General features: G+C 25.8%; 2 protein-coding genes and 1 non-coding gene across 9 annotated transcripts in view; all 3 read right to left on the bottom strand.

The window, feature by feature from the left end:
• Positions 1-405: 405 nt before the first annotated feature.
• Positions 406-5,344, bottom strand: LOC112690767 (MAPK regulated corepressor interacting protein 2). Of its 2 annotated transcripts, XM_025564862.1 has the most exons (6): positions 4,856-5,344; positions 4,451-4,634; positions 3,841-4,004; positions 2,695-2,745; positions 807-863; positions 406-550 (listed from the first exon to the last, which is right to left on the bottom strand). In XM_025564862.1, exons 3-6 carry the CDS (start codon positions 3,983-3,985, stop codon positions 480-482), a joined length of 324 nt encoding a protein of 107 aa, XP_025420647.1. In that variant the 5' UTR covers positions 3,986-4,004; positions 4,451-4,634; positions 4,856-5,344; the 3' UTR covers positions 406-479. The 2 variants fall into 2 exon arrangements, with proteins under 2 accessions (XP_025420647.1, XP_025420646.1); XM_025564861.1 differs by lacking the exon at positions 4,451-4,634 and having other exon boundaries at positions 4,856-5,210.
• A 1,630-nt stretch (positions 5,345-6,974) lies between these two features.
• LOC112690765 (la-related protein 4) overlaps positions 6,975-18,318 on the bottom strand; it is a 34,837-nt gene continuing 23,493 nt past the window's right edge. For 2 of the 6 annotated variants that reach the window (XM_025564858.1, XM_025564859.1), the window contains exons 7-14: positions 17,010-17,300; positions 16,730-16,908; positions 16,402-16,665; positions 13,379-13,579; positions 12,965-13,172; positions 12,467-12,893; positions 11,925-12,095; positions 11,463-11,698 (exon numbers count right to left, since the gene is read on the bottom strand). In XM_025564858.1, coding sequence (XP_025420643.1) covers positions 11,980-12,095; positions 12,467-12,893; positions 12,965-13,172; positions 13,379-13,579; positions 16,402-16,665; positions 16,730-16,908; positions 17,010-17,300 — 1,686 coding nt within the window. In that variant the 3' untranslated portion in view covers positions 11,463-11,698; positions 11,925-11,979. Of the gene's footprint in view, positions 8,098-11,457; positions 11,699-11,924; positions 12,096-12,466; positions 12,894-12,964; positions 13,173-13,378; positions 13,580-16,401; positions 16,666-16,729; positions 16,909-17,009; positions 17,301-18,318 lie in introns of those variants that run through there. The other 4 variants (XM_025564855.1, XM_025564856.1, XM_025564854.1 and 1 more) reach the window with 4 other exon arrangements.
• Positions 17,997-18,075, bottom strand: LOC112690778. Its single transcript, XR_003149251.1, has one exon. It is a non-coding gene; the product is annotated as a small nucleolar RNA Z195/SNORD33/SNORD32 family (small nucleolar RNA).

The raw sequence follows: 18,318 nt of genomic DNA, 5'->3' as shown, positions 1-18,318 counted from the left end.
ACAGGCAATAGGTTAAATTATATAGATTGCATATAAATAATAAACATAATTTATATTTAAAATAAAATAAATAATAACGAATATACAAGCTACTCTACGATATCCAATTTTTTGGAATGTCAAATAATACATGGGAATAATCATATTAAATCCCTGCTCCTAGAATTAAAGTATATACATAATGAATTAACTTTTAAAGAGCAAATTAAATTAAATAATACTTGTTTATTATCATTATTATTATTTTGCCAATCATATACCCAAATTATAGTTATCAAAACTATTATATCATACTTATATTATTTGGACATACCTTTATGAGGCAGACATTTAATAATTGATGGTAGATAACAAAGTTTAACTTAATTATTAGTATCAATATATCGTAGTAATACAACATATATATTTTGAATATTAAATAATTGGAAAAAAAATATTGAATTGGAAAATACATTTCATTAACATAAAGTATAATATTGTTAGGAACGTTGTTGGTATCGTTGAAAAGTTTGTTTACCCCACCAAGCTTCTAAATCAAAAGGCTTAAATCCTGAAACATAAAAATTCAAACATTTACTAAATACTAAAAACTATTTAAATAGTTAAGAACAAAAAAATAAATCAATTGAATATTTTAAAGCATGAATTAAATTACAAATATACTCAATTCTTTTTGCTTATGCGCTAAGACAAAAATCAACTCATATAAAGCTTAATTTGTATAAATAAAACAAAAATTTAAAATTGATTTTATATTAAATTAAACTTTATTATAAATAATATAGAAATTAAAACAATATTTATACCTTTTAATTTGTCAGTATGCCCACCTTTTTCTTCATAAAACTGGATATGAAATCGACCTAAAAAATTAAATGCTGATTACAAATTATATATTATTTAAGATAAATAAAAATATCATTGTAATAATTTATAATGAGTAACTATTGGTATTTAAAATAATTTTGAACATTCAATATTTATTTATTTATTACAGATATACGGGCAGGACCCTTTTTTAACAAAAAATATTTGACACAAATTATAAAACTATAATACTATAAAGCTTTAATTAAATTAAAAACAAATAATTTTAAATAATAAAATTTTATTAAAATAATTGAATGAAAAATTATAAATATTTTAAACAATTATATTACCAAACAGTTATAACTTTTAAACAATACAGATCATTATAACCAAAAAATTAATATTTTAAAAGAAACTATTTTATTTCAGTAAAATTATAAATATATATGTTATGGGTAATGTTAAAATTTGGCTAATATTGATATAATCCATGCATTTTGGCCAATGGCGGATGTAGGGAGGGGTTTTGGGGGTTCAATCCCTGCTCGAAATGAATGGATGATTAATTTTAAACGTAGTTATCCTACCTTATGTACCTTAAAAAAAAATTAATTGTTCAAAATACAATTAAAATATGCTAGAAAAAAAATGTTTTGTTAATAATTTGTAATTTTCCAAACGTTCTACAAGGTATTAGTACTTTTAACTCAAATGTTTGAAATTCCATGATGGCAATACTTCGTAAGAATAATGTGGATTTTTAAGTCGCTTATTATCAGTAAATAAAAATAAGTAAATATACTTAAAGCTAGTTACACTCTCGCGAGGTCGCTTCATCAAGACTCTTATCAAATTAACGTGAGACGAAGCAGCGCACGAATGCATACTCTACACTTTTGTATAGTCCCATGACTCACTAAGTTGTGTCTAGCAGTTGTACAAAGTGGACGTGGTTAAAATAACAGCCGCGGCTGCATTGAGTACATACAGTTACTATAAATTTTTACATTTAAGCCACTCAAAAAAATTAAACAACCCAATAAGAGGAGATGGTGGACAACAACAATACACAGAAACAGAACAAAGAAAGTTAATTTGATATAAAGTATTAATGGCTTAATAAGAAAAATGATGGAGAGAATTACACTTTGTAGTAACTCTTTCTACTGTGAGAAACCAATCCTTTCTTTTGTTTTCAATTTTCTTGATATTTTATCGAGTAAAATTTTGAAACCGGGACAAATCGCTGTCCCAAAACAGTTTCTCAGGACACCGAGACACTTGGTTAAAAACCGGTAGTGTCCCAGTAAAATTAGGACATATGGTAACCATATAAATATATATATCTTTGTATATCTTGATGATAATCTTATTGTTTTTCAGAAAACATTTTTTTTAATAAATAATAATAATCTGGTTTTGGTTCCATTTTAATTAAACAACAAAATTAAAATACAATATTGTACTCACAAGTATCACATTTGAAAACGGACTAACTACAGATTAGCATCATGTATTATACTTGTATAACATATAAAGTTATTAAAAAAACATTGTATAATTAAGATACTATACCTACCTAGAATACTAGACCTATTTATGTTTCACTTTATTGATTAGATAAATTATAAGTTAGGATAAGATTATTATTGTGATACTATAGTATACAGAATGCTAACAAAAATTATTGTTTAATATTTTCACCATTTATTTATTTGGGTTTATTTGATACTTCATGTGTATACACAAAATATTACATATTAGCCAATGTGCATGAATACTGTCGACATTAGCCAAATGTTAACATAATCCATACGTATACATATAAATGTAAATATATATCTACTTTCTTTCATTTAATAATTATGAAAATAATATACATACCATTATTTCCCTGTAATCCATTTTCATATTCTTGAATTATTACATTCCATGCTAAAACATTAATAAAAATAAATTAGTAATAAATATTGATAATGTAAATCAATTGTTCTGAAATACCATATAACATAAAAAATATTAAATATTTCATTGTTTTACAAATTATTTTATTATAATTCATGACAACTTTAAATATTACATTATGTGGTATAATGGTGGTTAAAAAATGTTATTTAATGTAATCATTAAAAATTAAAAGGAAAAAAAATATGTCATTTCTTGAAAAATTAATACACAAATTAAGATAATGTAATTTTTTATACCCTTTAATTCATAAAAATATAAGATATTTAATATTTTTTGTTAAAATTGTATTATTTATTTTACATAGTATTAAAAAAATATCAACTTATGATTTAGAACAGATAACCTTCAATTTCAGTTTATAATTTTCAAAAACAAAAAAATATTTAAATTGGAGAATGATGTAAAATTGTATTTATGTTATTATACAAGAAAAATTTAAGTTTAAAAATAATAAAAAGAAAAAAGTGTAGGTATAAATAAATACTAAAATTCACTTATTTTTTAAGAAGTCTAAACTTTAATTAATAAATCATATTAAAATCATTAATCATAGTTAGAATTAATTTTAATATTCATATTAATAAAATATACATCTTTTGAACATTTTTTCAATTAAATTTATATAAAATATAAATGATATAATACTTTTTAAATTTTAAATTTTATTAGTTATACTATCATCACATTATTTTAAACACTATGATATTAAAAACAAAGCAATTTATTTTATAGTGACTATTACCTACATTATGATAATTGAATAAAATTGTTTTGTTTACATCTAAAGGTAGAAAGGTCGACTTATAGAAAAAATAATAATTTAAAACATAAATATGTTGTCATCATTATATCAAAATAAAACCTTTGCAATTCTTTCTATTACTTTTAGATTGTATTAAATCAATATTACATCAAAATATCCTAAAAAATGATTTAGTTGCTAGCAAAAATTTGAGTTTACTTAAAATGTTATTTTATTTATATAGGTATTGTGCAACAAACAATATTCAATTTTTCAAAATTAATAATAGTCTTGTACTAAATATTATTTAAAATACTTACAACCACTAACAAAATGAATAAGCTCATCGTGTTGAGACACACTATTATTTCGATCATTTGTCAATGATGAATTATGTTGCGTTGACAATGGCAGTGGTTGTGCATCACGAGTTCTGGCGGAAGGTCCAGATAAACGACGCCCCATGACAGATGTATTATTTACTCTAAAATTGAATAGTTAATTAATTAGTTAACAATTTTTTATTATCTTGAAAAAAATGTAGAAACAAAGTACTTAAACATTTATAACCTAAGAAACCAAGAGTGTAGTGGTGTAAACAAATAATTTGCAAATTTAAGGATTGTTTTTAACCAGTAGGAAAAAATAATTGATGATGAGACAGATATACTAGGTATATATATATTACTTGTATTTGAAATACAGGAAATTTTTTTATACAAAATGTAAACAGATAGGCACTGCAATAAATTAATAAGGTTGAAACACACGAATTTAATGTATTCAAAATGATGTTGAAAAAATGTAGAATCACATTCAACCATGGTGAGACGAACTTCTTGTCTTTGGAAACTGTCGAACCAACTGTTGTACAATGCAATAGATCAGCCGAATGAATAAAAAATAATATACCAACAAAAAAAAGCGTACCGGCAACGAGGATTGATGAATTAGCTTATAATGCCGTGAAATCTCGTCCCGAAAACCAATGATCGGATCGAAAATGTCGTTCTGGAAACCGAGATAACTGCCACGCGTTCACATTCTAAATGCGCGATCCGATAATTACGTGAGCGTGGGCATTTCACGACAGTCTATGTTGTGTACAGCGATACTAAACACATCGTAATACACACTAATATGTAATAAAGCGTATTCCAATACGATTTCACTTCGTTTATTTTCGTGATCTACACATCGGTCGATCATCGTAGTCGTGTCGCGCGCACCTGAGTACCAGGCACTAGCGAACAGCGGTATATCCATGGTGGGAGGAACAAAAAGTACCGACGTAACGAAAATAGAACGTGACATAGAAATTAAATAGGTACTTACCCAGTGATCTGTGTCATTGGCGACTGGTGTCAAATGGCTTTGGAATGCCACTAAACAAATTTTTACAAATACGCGTCGAATATGGTTCGATATTTTTTTTTTAAAAACGAAGAAGATAGACGAAATTTCAAACAAAATAATTGTGTAGTCGAGCTATTTTAACTATAACCCTGCGCACTATCTTTGATGCGACTGCAGTTGTAACAGAAATAAAACGGCATACAATGCAGATACTACACAAAATTGCAACGCACAATGCACTATAACAGACTGACACGGTTTTAGTCCATATCAGTAAGATTGCGTGTCGAGTGATAACGTGCGCACGCTTCGATCAAAATGGCGTCCATTTATCACCATTTGTTTATATCATTACATTGATGACCGATTTGTTTTGGCAAGTTTCTCATGTTCTAATAGACTGTACCTCCAATTAGCACGTCACTTAGCGTAGAGAATATTTAACGTTTCTTAATCAGTCTACAGCAATTTAAATTTTTTTTTTCAGTAAACCAAAATAAGAAATTATAAATGCAAAGCGCGTCTTTCGAATTAAAATAATAGATGCTTTCAAAAGGGAAATAACTAGTCAATTTAACTTTCCTAATAATACATTTTCTTGTTTATACGATCATGAAAAATTTAGACAGATAAAGTATTGTGTTTATTTTCAGGCATTATTAAATCCGGGATTATATCTAGAGTTTAAATCAGTGGTGTCCAACACGCGGCCCACGGGCCACATGTAGCCCTCGAAAGTAATCAACGTGGCCCGTTACAACTTTTTTAAAATGAAACATAATATAAAACACATTTTAAAAATAACTACAAGATACTTTTTTTTTTAAATGTAATAATTTGATTTCCGATAATTTTCAAATAAAAATTTCACGATATAAGCCGTGTACTTGAAAGAGCGTATTGATCAAATAAAAGATTTTTTTTAAATATAGTACATGTACTAAATGTTCATTGTATATCCACTATGAGTAATAAAATAACATTATTAGATTAATATTGATATTATTCGTACTTTTATATTTGGTGGCCCGCTCTAAGATAATTGTTTACCAAAGTGGCCCACCGAGGAAAAAAGGTTGGACATTCCTGGTTTAAATAAAACACGGCAAGGGAATGTGAAGGAGTAAAGCCATAAGTCTTTGTGTATACACTGAAAATAATTTAGTTATGCCTATGTTAATATGGCATGTTGAAAACGAAATATTTGCAAACATGCATTCAACAAACCATACCAGTGCTTGTTTGGGTGTATCCGAGTTAGGTTTCAAACAATATTTATGATAAAGATAAACAACTAATTGCTTCCGATTTTAAAAACGATAACATATGAATTCGATTCGACCACTAGGACAATAAAACCTGTAACTTACATTATTGATACACAATTGATAATGTTAAAAAAATTAAGATTGGAATTTGTAAAAGTTCTAACATTTGAATTTTTATCAATTATGTAAATTTTTTAATCATTTATTAATTTATCATATACAAGTATTCTAATTTTCAATTAATGATTATATACCGTATATAAGATATTAAAAAAAAAAATCATACCCGTGTACTAATTAATAGATAACTGACAGTTTTAAGTCTGTACAAATGAGAAGGGAATGTTTGTTTTTATATGGACCCCACTAGAATAGTACTTGTAAAATCGTGAGATATAACTAGTGTACCACCCAAAGAACACTGGGACTCAACTAGACTAAATATGGGTTTTCAGGACCCAAAACTAGTAAACACTGGCTTGTTTGTTCCGTTAAGTCCTAGAGAAACAAATATCCATTATATGTGTTAGGTTAGGATAAACTATACATTTTTACGCAATAAATCTTCATCAGTTCAAACATAGTTAAGACAATATTGTAGTTAAGTATTGAAATACCCTAAAACAATGATTTACAGTTATAGCTGTTAAATAATTTTTATATCTTCAAATGTTTTATTAGTATTGGATTAAAAAATCAAACGCTATTTTAAAACAAACGCTAAATTTTAGTACATAAAATATTTGTAGGAATGAAAAAATTGAAACACATTATTGTATAAATACCATATAATTGTTACATTTCTATGATAAAATACAATAAAACAATGTCTGCTATCGGTTTTCTTTATATATAATATATAATGTATGTATTTATAAGATTAATAATCAAATATCACAAAAATTCCAAATCAAACAAGACTCCATGAACATAAAAACATAAATTCGTACGTCATCCATCGGCATGAATTACACGCCGAATTGAGAGGAAAAAACAACTAAATCAAGCTTTAATTATCACTTTTAATATTCTCTAGTTGGTCATGAAATCCAGTTTGAAAGAACATTAATTATTTACACCTTAACAATTACATAACCACGATTATTCTTTTTAAATATTCATATTATAATTATCAGTATAATAATAGTTTTACGAATTTTTAAAAAATATAAATATAAATAAGTTAAAATAGTTTTCGATTAAAACAGAATAAATGGATCAGTCAACTGGTTTCAAACGTTAATGCGATTTGAAATTATAATTATTATAATAACCGTATATCGTGTTACCGTTTGAATTCACATGTAACAATTTATTAATAATATATATGTTCAATAAACACAGTTTTTAAAAGTTTATTACATAATGTAACAAAAACAGTGGAATTAGGCACAACAGTATAGGTTGGTAGTAATTGGGTAAGGAAAAGTTATATTAAAATCATGAAAAATAATTATACCTTACATTATGGAATACTAAAGGGTTGGCTGCAGTTAACTATTAATATAATAACCTGGAAGGCCTACGTAAATACTAAATAGGTAATGTCAAGTCATTAATAGTAAAGACACTAAAGAAAAAAAAAATGATTTTTTTAGCGAAAACAATTGTATGTAGTAAAAATACTAGATTTTATATAATAGTATGCACAGTGGCTTTATTATAAGAGAAGAGTAGTCAACGTCTACCTTGGAAAAATTCATATTTTTATTTATCATACTATGATAACAAAGTATACATTTAAAATTATTTATACATAAAATGAATATATATTAGTAAATTTGACTTAAATTACAAAACTAAAGATTTACAACAAATAATGGAACTAAAAGATTTCAAAACAACCCGTCATTAGGGCAATTAAAAGAAAAATAATTTAATACTATTGAGCTTCGACATTCTTTATCTTTTGCAAATTAATTCAATGACTATAAAAGAATATACATTTGACACCTAGAAAAATAAATCAACGAAAAAAAAAAAGAGAATAACTATATTTTATATTATATCCAGCTGTTAAATAAAAATATTCTAAACAAATTATTTTATTTTTATTTGTATTTTTTTCAGTTTCTTTAAATTGAGAAGGGCTATATATATATATTAATACATACATCTTCATATACAAATTGTGTTAACATGGCCAAAATTAATTTATTGATCCATTGAGTTACAAATAATTTCCAAGTTTTCCAATCAAGCAAATCATAGATAACTTATAAAAATGCTATGAAATAGATGTGTTTTGACAAACAGCACTGTGCGCTTATAATACATTTCTAACAATTATTAATTATAACCAAGACATCACTCAAATGTATTAATTATCAAGTCATACTACCATTTAAAGAAATCCATTTAAATATCAAGGTTATTTAAACATACTAAGAAATAAAATTTTTACAAGAAATAATTACATTAAACAAAACATGGTATGTACATTTATGTATACATTTTAGGTATATTATTAAGTTTAAAGTTAATGTTCAAAAAGTTAATTAGAAATTATATCCAATACAATTTAATCAAATATTTTGCACACTTATTTGGTGATATTATAAATAGTATCAAATAATTAATGATTGGAAATTCTGCTAAGAAATTAATCCATAAGCTAACACACATTGTATAGATAATAATGTATAAATATATGTATATATATATATATATATCAATATTAGCCTTCCATGACTAGCACTAAGGGAAATTAATTCCTAATTCCACTTAATTAATAATTGTTAATTTAGCTATTTAGGTAGTTAAAAAAAAATAACAATTATATACACGATTAATAAAAAAATAAACATTTTGTCAAAAGAAAAAATGTCATCCCAGTATCCTTCCAACTACTAATATACATTTTGTATGTTCTTGAAAGAAAATTTAAAAATATCCAACGTAGAAGCATTCAAATTGAAGATTACAAATAACACAAAATAACCCAAAATAATTTAATTATTAAATAACTAAAAACAAAAAAAAAATAATATAAAATAAAACAAACAATACCTAATGGACTTCCATGAGCTATTTTTTCACATTTTATTACGTGATAGTTTCTTAAGCCATATACCTACTCTATTTTTAAAACAATTAACAACAAACATAACACATATATGGCCATTACAATACATTTGGGAAATGTATTAACCATTATGTAACAAAAAACAAAATAATAATATAAAATAATAATAAATTAATAATAGTAAAATATATTTTATTTTAATGTAATCAAACAATGAAAATAAAAAGAAATATCTAGCTGACATTAATTAAGAGTATAAATATATATTTACACCATATGATTTTGTCTTTTATTTTTTCATTTATGTTAGTATGCAAGTTATAAACTATTTATTTAAGTATGGTAACAAACAGAAGTACATTATACATTTTTTGATTTGAAGGGATTTTTCTCAAATTTATTAATTAAACAAAAAAACATTCAATACATTTTTTGAACATTTGACCAAAACAAAAATTTGTGACTCAATAAATATTCCAACAATTTAATTACAACAAGGAAAAGCAAATAAAGTAGGTATGGACTTAATAAATATTTGACTTTGAAAGAAATGCAGGAACATGAACTTTATTTTTTGATAATCATTATCAGATTAATACTCAATAAAATAAATTAGAGCACAAATTTATGTCAATTAGGACGGTCCTTGAGAAAATTGAGCAAACCAACTATGTAATTTTGTTAATCTGGTCAGTTTTTAATACATATATTTAAAACTATTTTTGGTTGATCTTGCACATTTTAACAAATAATAACGCCCAAGACACATTTTAGAAAACAAAAATGGTTTGAAATTAACGCTAAAAAAAATTGACAGAAAAACAACAAACCCAACCTGTGACAACTCTAGTCTATATACCAACAAATTTTATTTATCTACATCATATTTAAGAAAACTATTATATATAATTAAATACAGTTAAGTTATTCAATGAATCATTGGCCTAATGCCATTATGGCCACTGTAAAAATTTAAAAAAAAACAAAAAAAAAAAAAACACTAACCTACAGTTGTTAACTTCACATTTTTTTTTTTTTAATTTTTTTGTTTTAATATTTATATTTTTTTTCTTTTTTAATTATTTGAATTTAAAAATATTTAAATCAGAAACAAAATTTAAGTAGTACAAAAATTAAAAATGAATATTTTCTTTCATAAGGAAAATTTAATGGTTACATCATCTTAGTTTTAAATAAGCTAATTTAAAAACATAGTTGTATCATTAATAAAAGATTCTATTATATTATGCAACTAGAATATTTTCAGTTCTAATTTTTCTTTTTTATTATTAATTTTTTTTTTTAGATATTTCATGCCAATAAAAATTTAAAAATTTAAACAAAAAAATTCAATAAGAATGTAGAAAAAAAAATTGGTCCATTAACGGATGCGGATGTCAAATTTATCAAGTTGTTTTAAGGGATTACTTTCATATTTTTTTTTTCTAAAATAATACAATCAAAATTAAAGTAATTTTAACATATAAATAATAATGTATAAATTAAAAATTTATAAAATTACTCACATAGCACAATATTAAAATAAAAGACAAAACAAAACAACATTGCTTATAAATTATAAGTAAATATAAATAAATATAAACTGATGATGTATAATATAAGCATTTTGTAATTATCTTTTAGTTATCTGATAGTTGACAAATATAACAATACTGTGATAAGCAACATAATTTTTTTTCACTTTTCTTTTGTAATAACTAGGTTTGCAAAACTAAAGCAAAATTAGTGCAAACAGTTTTGCTCGAATAATAATAAGTTAGAACAGTAGAAGCTTTTAATTTTGTTCAAATCCAGTCATTCTTTCAGTCAGTCAATACAAAACGAATTTATTTTTATAAACATAAAATAACAAAGATTAAATATTGTTAAAAAATAAATATTAATGCAACTGAATATTTGAGGTGAAGCATAATATTACAAATATATTAAAATGTAATAACGTAAATTGGAGAAATTAATGAAAAATATTTAATGAAATATTATACTTGTAATTAATGTAAATCATAATACTATATCAATGAAAATAATGACTACAATTAATCCAAGATAAATATTATATATATAACATAAACTTATGCATTTTTATGTATATATATTTATCACAGTTATGTTATTTAAATCATTAAATATATATATATATATATATATATATATATATATATATATATATATAGATATATAATGTATATGTATATATACACACACACATAAGATTATATCACTACAGGTAATTTTATGTTTAAGTTGTTTTGTTTTATGCATTTTTTCATAAAAGGAAACAATCAAAAGAAATTAAACTTATATAAAAATAACTAACAATAAACAATAACTTGGACAACTTGATTAGAATATAATGACAATAGGACGGGGGAGGGGGATATATTTATCTATTATTTATGTTTTAAGTCCAACAATTTAAGCATTAAACAATGCCATAACTTTTATGATGATACTGTCCAGTTCCATCCACTTATTTGCCATACTTGTGAATTGTGGTTGGTTTTAATACTGAAAAATTAACTATAAATAAGCTTGTGCTAAAAATAAATACATAATTTATATGTGAGGGTAAAATAATTTAATAAGTAAATGTTATTCAAAATACTATGAATTCTGACACATATATCAAGTTTCGAGTTTAATCATTGAAGTCCTTAACACAGGTGTATTTTACTTTAAAAGCATCTGAAGGTTAAAAAAGAGGATATTACTATAAATTAACTTAAATACTTACTTAACCAGATGTTTAAAAAATGAATCATAACTAGTACTCAGGCCTCATTAAAATTTTATTTGGGTGACTTAGTGCGATTGAATTTAGATGATCTTTCTTTTCTAGGTGTTGTTCCCCGCTCATTATTAGTAGCTCGGTGTCCTTTGCCAGATTTAATGGTAATGGAACCATCTTTAAAAAAAAAATTATATAATATTACTTTTTCTATTTTAACTATACAATAACTGAACTAATGAAAACATTTTTAAAATAATCATTTAAAAAATATCATAGTATCATACATTTTTTTAATGTAAGCTTAATTTAAGAATTTCCAACTTTAATTAACAAATAAATGAATAAAATAACTTCAACTTCACTAATTTAATTCCATAACTTAACAAAGTTTGAAGTTATTTAAAATGCATCTAATAAGGCATCAATCATTTATATTGTTAATATTATTATCAAATACTCAAAAAGTAAATAATAAAATATAAATATAATTAGTTGGTAGGTTAAGATTAATTACATTTTTTATACGCAGCTTATTTAATTTATACCTGTCGAGATGTTTGATTGTTTAGATTGTGGTGTTACCACTGGTATGGGTTCTTCTTTCTTTTCTTCTTCTGCAATAGAAGATTGCCCAAATGTGATAACTGTGGAAATATGGCTTTCATTTCTTTCTTTGTGATGCTGTGCTACTTGAGCATAACTTAGTTTATGACCAATATTTGGAGAACCATTTCCATTAATAACAGGATTATTGTTAGCCATATCTGCAGAAAACGTAGCAGGTGGTTGTGGTATGACACAAGCACATTGTGATGGTGATGCAGCCTTAAGATTTGGTACAGTTGATTTAGTAGAATTAAGAGATGCACTATTGGCTTTAGGCATAGTAGTTGGTATGTCAGATTTTGCTGGCATTACAGTCTTATCTATAGGACTTAATATAGAATTCGAAGGTGTTATAATATCCTGAACCTATTTATATAATAATTATAAAATTTTTAGTTAAAAGAAATCAAAAAATGATATTAAATTATAATAAAAACCTTTGTATGAGAATTTATAGAGTTCAGTGACACATTAGACAAGTCATCAACAATTGCTGTGACAGGTACAGATCGAACAGCAACAGGTAGGACTGTTTGTGGACCATTAGCCACATTTTCTGAACTCACAGTTGGGTCTATATCTTCAGTCTTAAGCACCGAAGGTTCAGGAAGAACCACAGGCATATTTGATGATATTAGAGAAATCCTATAAATATATATATATAAATTTATAATGGAGGTAGTAGTTGTAATGTGTAGTAGTGTAGGTAGAATGGATAGTAGGTAAATATAAATACAATTTAATTTTAAATGAATAAATATTGAATGTATAAAAGCAAAATATACTCAGAGTTTAAACAGTCAAGTTATTCATCACAAAATACAACCAAAGAAAGCTTAATAATATTTTACCTAGGATCAAAGTTATTACGAGGTGACAACTGGTCATGGGGCAGTGGAGTTGGTGACTGGTGTGGTATAGACACAACTTGAGGTGGTAACGGAGGGAACGCATCAGCTGCCAAATCAAAACTTTGCGATCCAGTTGGTTGAGGTAAAGTACCAGTTATTACTTCTGGTCCAATTTCATCATCTTTCTTCCTTCGCCTATATCTATAATAACAAATTAAATACAAAATAATTAACCATTTACAGTTAGAATAAGAGCCACACCATGGGAGAAGATGGAGTGTCAATAAAAATATACACAAATAAATGGATCTATACATAATTGCTACATATGAAAACGTTTTGTTTGTTTCAAATATATTGTAAGACTTAAGGCATGACAAAAGTTCATCTCAAAGACATTAACCAGTTCTTTTTTTTATGTTTTTTTTTATATTGATGTTTTTACATAATTTTATAAATTCTAGGTATAGTCTGTAATAACTATAATAGTTATTATTTTAAAATCAAATAATTCATGTAAATTATTAAAATTAAAGTGATTTATTATTATTATTAATTTCTTTATTAAAAAGTATAAAAGAACTTCTTTGATTTAATGTAAACCAAGAACAAACATGATAATGAAGGATATTAACAATGTATGATTACTAGGGCTAGGATAGTATAGGATTTTGCATTTTTTTTTAGGATTTACAGGACATAGCTTTTCAAACACAAAATGTGATTTGGTCATATACGAGTCCAAATATATAGTTTTTATTTTGCTTTTTTTTGCATTTTTTGCACTTTTATGGATTTAGGGTCATTTTGTAGCATTTTTAGGTCATTTTTTCAATTTTACGGGCATTTTTATACTTTTTTGAAATCTTGGTAATATTTTTATACATTTTCATTTACACTAGATGTTCTCAATAAGTTTTGAATTTGTAACAGAAATAATTATATAAATATTTCAATTATAGAGATAGTGCGTTAGTACTCGTTATCGATAATAAAACCACTTATATATTACAACAATAAACTTTGATACCACGAGTTATCTTAATCGTAAAATTAGATGACAGTGGTGTGGAGTGTACCTACGTATGGTTTTGTTAAATATCTATTTAGTTAGTGTCTTTACTTTCGGGATTGCATATATATTTTTTATTTTATAGTATTTTTTGTTGTTTATTTCAGAAAATTTCAAGCTGGTCATTGCATGATAAGTCCAAACTTCAAACTTGAATTTTTTTTATAATATTATAATTTAAATAATTTTCTTACGAAATATTAATTAATAAATAATAATTAATAATTATAAATTATAATTTATAATGCATTTTTATAATATTTTAAAATCATTTTTTATCTTTTGGGCATTTTTTAAGGTCATTTTTTAGGTTATTTTAAGGCCATTTTTTTAGGTCATTTTTAGGTTATTTTAATGTCATTTTTTTTTAGGTTTTTTGGGTCATTAAAATCCTAGCCCTAATGATTACAGAAGAAAAAAAATAGATTACAAAAGAATTTAGAGAAACAGCTATTGGAATAACTGGTAGACACAACCGAAGAGAATATAACATACCTAACTGCAGAACCAGAAGATAAAATACCAAGTCAAGAAGAAATAGAAGTGGTCATTAAAATGCATAAAAATGATAAGGCCCCAGAAAAAGACTTGATCATAGCGGAACTCCTGAAGAACAGTGGACAAAAACTAATGCAGGAAATATGGGACCTATTAAAAGAAGTATGAAAAACTGAAAGGATTCCATCGGAATTAAACCTATTGATAATATGCCCTGTAAATAAAAAAAAGAGGACCATGGATGTAAATAATTATAGAGGATTATCCTTAATGAACACCACATATAAGATCCTATCAAATACTCTACTAAACTGATTAAAACCATACGCTAATAATATCATAGTAGTTTCATGTTGGGCAGATCAACAATAGACCATATATTCTTACTTAAACAAGTATTAGAAAAGTACAAGTTTAATAGGCCACTACACTTAATCTTTATAGACTTTAAACAGGTATATGACTCCGTACAAAAAGCAGAAATATGGAGAAACTTAAAGCTGTTAGAAGCCTCCTCAAAAAATAATATCAATGATAAGAGTGAGTACGGAAGGATCAAGATTCATGGTTAAATTAGGTCACAAAAAAATCAGAAGAATTCCAAACAACAGAATTAAAACAAGGCGACATATTGTCACAAATACTATTTAATATTGTACAAGAGATGGCAGTAAGGGAAGTATAAGAAAAATATCAAGGAATTAACTGCGGCCAAGACTTCTCACTACTAGCATATGCCAATGAAGTAATATTAGATGAAAGTGAACAGGACATTCAAAAACAACAGAATTGCTGATATGAGATGCAAAAAAACAAGGACTCAACATTAAAGAAACTAAAACAAAATACATGTGAATTGGTAGGAAAAATGGTCAGATGCGAAATACTGCCTGGACTACACATCGCAGAATATAGGTTTTGAAGAGGTAGATGATTTTAAACATTTAGGCACTCACTTAAGTAGCACAAATAACAACCACGAAGACATAAAAAAACACATTACATCAGGGAGCTGATGTTTGTACACCCTCTCAGGGTTATTAAGGTAGAAATTACTGTCAAAAAAAAACCAAAGAACGACTTTACATAGTACTAGCCAGACCAATGATAATGTATGCATGTGAGACATGGCCCATAACATGGTTCATCGACAATACTTGGGAACAAAAATTTTGTTGATGAATCAAACAGTTTGTTGCGATTACGTTATTAATATGGATTCCGCATTGTGTGGGCATTCCAGGATATTTTATAGGGACAAAAATATATTTTTTTTCGTAAATGATTGATAAATCTCGTGGGCCACAAACTTTCCAAAGTGGGCCGCATGCGGCCCGCAGGCTGGCCATCCCTGATGTAAACTTTTAAATACATTTACTAAGTCCTTTAGGTCATTTAAATAATTAAACCAAAAGGCATTATTTATGTATTAAATTATATAAATGTATAATACCTTAGTGGCAATGATGTAGGATCTTTTGGGATGTTGATTGCTCCACTAGACTGCCTATCCACAACATTAGAATCTTGATTGTCAACATAGTTTCTGGTTGCATTGGAAATATGCAAAGATCCACTACTACTTGATGATTTAGTTAAACTACCATTTGATGTATAACTACCAGGACGAGATGGTAAACCACTATCTGAAGCAGAACTTCGATAATATTCACTACCTCCAACAGAATTATGACGCATCTTTCCATTGCTTCTACCACTAATCCAGAAAAATATTATAATTGATAAACTAATTATGGATTTCCCAGTATAAAATTACTTACGGTGGACGTGAAACATTGTATCTAGAATTTTGAGGTTTAGTAAATGATCCTTGGGGAGCTAATCCATTTACAGAAAATATTCCACTTAAATCAGTTGTATAATAAGCACCTGTTGCAGGATGAGCCCAATGCTGAATCATATTTGTAGGATAATATGGAGACTGTTGTTGCTGCTGTAACTTAATAATAATATCCAGGATAATTATTTTGAATAAAATAATATCTATATATTTAAAAGAAATATCTTCACAATTTAAGATCAATAATCAAATATACTTACATATACTTGCAGATTAGCAGCATAATTGACAGGTGCATACTGAGCTGGTCCTCCATTTGTATAAAACAACCTGGCAGCCTGAGGATGTTGTGGAGGTGGTGCTGGAGGTCCAGCAGCTGTGATACCAGGACCTTGGTCTATGTATGGATTGATAGGTTGAGCTTGGATAGGAGGAGTTCTAAAACCATTTACAGTTTTCATACCAGGAATTCCAGCAACAGTACCAGGTGATATCGGGGCTGCCATACGATTCATTGGCTTTGCCTTGATACGCGCCATAATTGGTCGACCCTTTAACATAGATACACATAAAATGATTATTTATTTTAAAACGTAATTCCTATTATAAATTATTTATCTGAGACTTTTTGTAAAAAATAGTTGCTTAAATTATACAAAATATTACATGCATAATACCAAAATCTAATTAATCTTCATGATTTATACATAGTAAAATTAAAAGAATTATAAACAATAAAAATTTAAACGCTCAATAGTTACAGTAGACACTTTTATTAAGCTCTTATAAGTATACATATTCTATTTAATGTTTTCTAAGATAATTGAAACGTGATATAAATAAGCATAATAATTTATTAGTAGAGATATAAAACTAAAATGTTTTAGAATTTCTCATGCGTATAAACAACTTTAAATTAATAACAAGAATAACCATAACTATAAACAATACAATTATAGGTAATTTTTTTATAAATTTAACCCTAAATAAATATCTAATACTAATTCTAAATTTCAATTCAATAAAAATAACTAAGTATAAGAATTCATGAATGCCATTCTTAATAATTATTTTATCTTTAAATTAATATAGTGCATGCAATGCAATCATAAAAAATCGAAAATGGTAAATCAACATCATTAAAATAAACAAATTTTTTTTTTTTATAAATAATATAATTTGTTATTTTCTGTAAAATATTGTCAATTTCTGACCCAATATGTTTAAATATTAATTCTTAAAACTGTAATGCTTCAGTTGGTAGTGCATGTAATAAACAATCATACAAAATTCATGATAGGTGATTGAAATTTCATCATTAACATTAAATTCTTAACTATTATTTTCACAACTTAAAACATTATAAAATCAAAATATGTACTTCAGCTGATAGCGCATGTAATAAACTATCATGAAAAATCATAATACGTAATAAACTATCATCATAAGTATTGAAATCATAATAATTTATAAATTATGTTGGTTGTTATTATATGTAAAATATTTTCAATTTCTAATCCAAGAATATGAAATATACAATGTATGATTTTAAAATATAATCTATTAAAA

Source organism: Sipha flava, unplaced genomic scaffold (genome assembly GCF_003268045.1).
Source record: "Sipha flava isolate LNK unplaced genomic scaffold, YSA_version1 51_pilon_pilon, whole genome shotgun sequence".
NCBI lineage: Eukaryota > Metazoa > Arthropoda > Insecta > Hemiptera > Aphididae > Sipha > Sipha flava.
The sequence above is the reverse complement of the archived record's forward strand: the minus strand, read 5'-3'. Positions and strand labels throughout refer to the sequence as shown.

What these genes read in the sequence shown, in the direction of transcription:
- LOC112690767 (XM_025564861.1), bottom strand. An exon ending in TATTCATTTTGTTAGTGGTT is followed by an intron (nt 2,746 to 3,840) that starts GTAAGTATTTTA and finishes TTAATGTTTTAG; the next exon opens with CATGGAATGTAATAATTCAA. An exon ending in GCATACTGACAAATTAAAAG is followed by an intron (nt 551 to 806) that starts GTATAAATATTG and finishes TTTATGTTTCAG; the next exon opens with GATTTAAGCCTTTTGATTTA.